General features: G+C 42.9%; 1 protein-coding gene across 8 annotated transcripts in view; it reads right to left on the bottom strand.

The window, feature by feature from the left end:
- Positions 1-6: 6 nt before the first annotated feature.
- The window catches only part of casp2 (caspase 2, apoptosis-related cysteine peptidase), an 8,809-nt gene continuing 5,417 nt past the window's right edge, over positions 7-3,398 (bottom strand). For 5 of the 8 annotated variants that reach the window (XM_020610781.1, XM_020610783.1, XM_020610784.1 and 2 more), the window contains 5 exons: positions 3,266-3,394; positions 3,069-3,159; positions 1,341-1,541; positions 311-420; positions 7-215 (listed from right to left, as the gene is read on the bottom strand). In XM_020610781.1, the coding sequence (XP_020466437.1) occupies positions 81-215; positions 311-420; positions 1,341-1,541; positions 3,069-3,159; positions 3,266-3,394 (666 nt within the window). In that variant the 3' untranslated portion in view covers positions 7-80. The remainder of the gene's footprint in view (positions 216-310; positions 421-1,340; positions 1,542-3,068; positions 3,160-3,265; positions 3,395-3,398) is intronic. The other 3 variants (XM_020610782.1, XM_020610787.1, XM_020610788.1) reach the window with 2 other exon arrangements.

The raw sequence follows: 3,398 nt of genomic DNA, 5'->3' as shown, positions 1-3,398 counted from the left end.
ATGGAATGAACGGTTGTGTGAGAGGTTTCAATGCAAGGGATGTCTGTGTGAGTTAATCTATGTATGTGCATATTTGCACATCAATACTGGGACGGGTACTTGGGGAACAGGTAAAGGTCTTTGCACAATGAGCTAGTGAACTCTGACATCTCTTTGCAACGATGGTGGGCAGTGCCAGGGGCGTAACCCTCTCGCTCCTTGATATTCCTGTTGACCTAAAGACAGAGGGGGGAAACCATGTCAGCTAGATAAAGAGGCATATTTTACACTGTGTATGCAGTATATGAAAGTGTAAAACACTTCTGTTTACCTGCACCAGGATATCTGCAAGGTGTGTGTCTTTTGCATGGAGGCGGAGTGCTGTGTTAAGCTCCTGGATAAACCAGGATCCTCTCTTGGTGTTTCGCATGGCTGCTGTGCCTTGAGAAGGAAGAGACCAAACAATGAAGGATTAACACATTGAGATGAGACGCAGGGAAACAGCAAAGGTGGTGTCTGGTATTTACATAACTGGAAACATTGTTTAATGAGTTATGGTTTCTGTTAACAATGTGACAGTTCTCATGTAAAAGCAATCTGAGCTCAGTGAGACAGAGAAGGGGGAAGGAAGAGCTCATCCACAGTACAATTTTCCCAGCACTTCCGTTCTTAGTGGCACTGTACTCCTATAACATAGTTATGTTGGGACAGTTAAAAAAAACTAACAATCAAAATCAATACAGCTAACTGGAGATGGTCTTTTTTATTCCATGCATTTGGGTATGTTAGCCTCAAGCCACTACCCTCAAGCAGAGGCGAGGAGCGAGCTACAGGCGTCTGCTAAGCCCACTTCTTTCTAGCTCACACCTTTTTTCTTCTTCAAACTTGTAGTCTTTAGCCCCAGCTGACACTGACTCAAGTAACATTACTTGATTTTGTGCAACTCACATCTGGAGTCACAAAAGGCCTCATACAGCCTTTCTGACATATGCAGTAATACACCTCAGGGCCTGTAAAGATTTCCTTTAAAGCCAACAATATCATACCACACTGATTTAGTCGTAACTACCCCCCTGTGCAGGCTAAGTGTATTACTGACAGAAGACAAGTGCACATTATCCTGCAAATGAGTCCAGGTACAGGGCAAAGCCAGCAGCAGGAAAAATAAAAAGACACAGCTCACAACAAAGAACTTTAAGCCACCCATGTTGTTTCAACAAATAACCTGTAAAAACCAGTGTGTGGATAAGTGCATGGATTACTGTACATCTCTACTGCCTTGTTAATTTTCCCACCCCTTATTGTTTTGTGTTTTCATAAACAGATAACCAATCCAGAAAAGCAAAAAGGGAAAAACTTACAAATTCTCTGACCTTTGAGAGATGCAAAGCCGCAGATCATGTCAGAGCGCTGTGGCAGTTTAATCCTGGGCCTCCCCATGTCCCTGTTCTGTCTGGACTCTGCATCCCCCTGTTCTTCCCTCCCAGCATCCCACTGTTCACAGCTCGGTGAGCTGGTCCTCACTGGTCCATCTATTTGCTCCACTCCACAGTCCATCTCATCTGGGCAATAAAGTTTTAACTTAGCCTTTAAATTAAACACTTTTCCTAAATATATGGTGCAAAAACCACAGTTGCAGTAATTGGGCTCAGACCTGGTTTAGATACTTATTTAACTGTAGATGTATGTCAGTCTTGCCTATTACAGTTCAGTATTTCCCACAGAATTGTTTTTACTACTTGTGGCAGTACCTATGGGGGTGGGGTGGGGTTGTCCCACCCTACATCATTATTATTAGGGCTGTTTCAAATGGCAGTTTTGGGGCTGACATTGTGCTGCAGCTAAAAGTACCCCTTTGCCCATCTGGGAGGACACTAGGTTAAAAAACAACAAAAAGCTAATGAAAATTATTAAGAAACATTTAACGTAACAGATGAACAGACAACAGATCTTCATAACCATTTGCACGTACACCAACTGCCAGAATGTGCTGCATTTCCATCACTGATGTGAGATTGACTGACAGTTTTACCAGTGAAGACATCTCACTCTGTTGGACTTGTTGAAAGGACAGAGACGCGCTCAGTTCACTCTAATTATTCAGTGGTGTTACAGAGTGACGCCTCTTTACCTCATAAACAATCTTCAGCTAACAGCAGACAGTGTTATCTGTTTGTCCACGAGCTGCAGTGAGGTCAGACGCCACAACAGCCACTTTCATTTTGTCCTGTCTTCAATTTTCGTCACAGACTTAATGTTAGTTAGCGACAGCTGGTGTGACCCCACTGGTTGTCAATTTAACCAGAAACAGCGACAATCAGCAAAAGCTACTACCTGAACAATTTCCAAACTGAGCTTTGCTAACAAGATTGTAGGTGTCACTGGAATGGCTGTGCGGCGGCCGCGGCGTTGTACGTACGTAACAAAAACTTCAAAAAGCCTGCTTTTTTTTTTTTTTTTGCCATTTCCTCAGATTACATATGTAACTTTAAAATTGAGGAACACAACTTTTACTGGATTTTCATAATAAGTGAAACCCTGAACACTTGAACAAAACAATTATCTTTAGTGAAGCTATTTGCAGTGGCCAACCACATTTAATGGGCTTTCAGCAGTACGCCTGTAGTGGGCACTGTACTGTTGTGAGGAAATGCATGACAGTAATGAGAATTGCTCATGAGGAGTCTGAGGGTTTGTCAGCAGCATCATCAGCTGTGTAGTCAAGTCATACTCTCCATCACAGACTAATTAGCTACAGATTAATTACATGTTCATGGACTATTATTATACTCATACTGCAAATCATTGGAATTTGACATATTATTATACCATCCACAGCATCTGGAACTGTGTGGCTGATGGACAGCTATGAAATTACAACCTAGGTTACCTGCCCCAGTGGCCAGGAGGGTGATGCACACAACATATGGACATGGGGAGATACAGGCTGGCGTCTGTCTGTTCTCTTACACTTAGGTGGTTTCAAGATATCACAGAGATCCAAGAGCTTTGACATGTGTAATCTAATGTGAACGCAGGAATTTCTAAAAACACACAGTGTATTACAATTCATTACTCATCTTGCCTACCTCCTCTGCAGGCCTGGATGAAAAACATCTTTGGTTTGTTTTGCAGCAAAGGACAGTGCGCATTATCAAAGGCCTCAAACACCCAGTCCAGCTGAAAACAACCCAGTGACACACATTAAATGTCTATGACTGGATGCAACTTTACCATGGAATGGCATTAATATACACTGACATAGAAAACTAACTAACAAACACACCTGCAGGACTTGTCCATCAGTGCCATACACAGCTCCGTCCACTCCATGTGAGAGAAGACAAACCACACAGCTATCCACTGTCCGGTGGTCTGACCGTCGACAGAACTTCTCGATGCAAGTCCTAATGCCCTAC

The sequence above is a fragment of the Monopterus albus genome, unplaced genomic scaffold (genome assembly GCF_001952655.1).
Source record: "Monopterus albus unplaced genomic scaffold, M_albus_1.0 scaffold107.1, whole genome shotgun sequence".
Classification (NCBI taxonomy): Eukaryota; Metazoa; Chordata; class Actinopteri; order Synbranchiformes; family Synbranchidae; genus Monopterus; species Monopterus albus.
The sequence above is the reverse complement of the archived record's forward strand: the minus strand, read 5'-3'. Positions and strand labels throughout refer to the sequence as shown.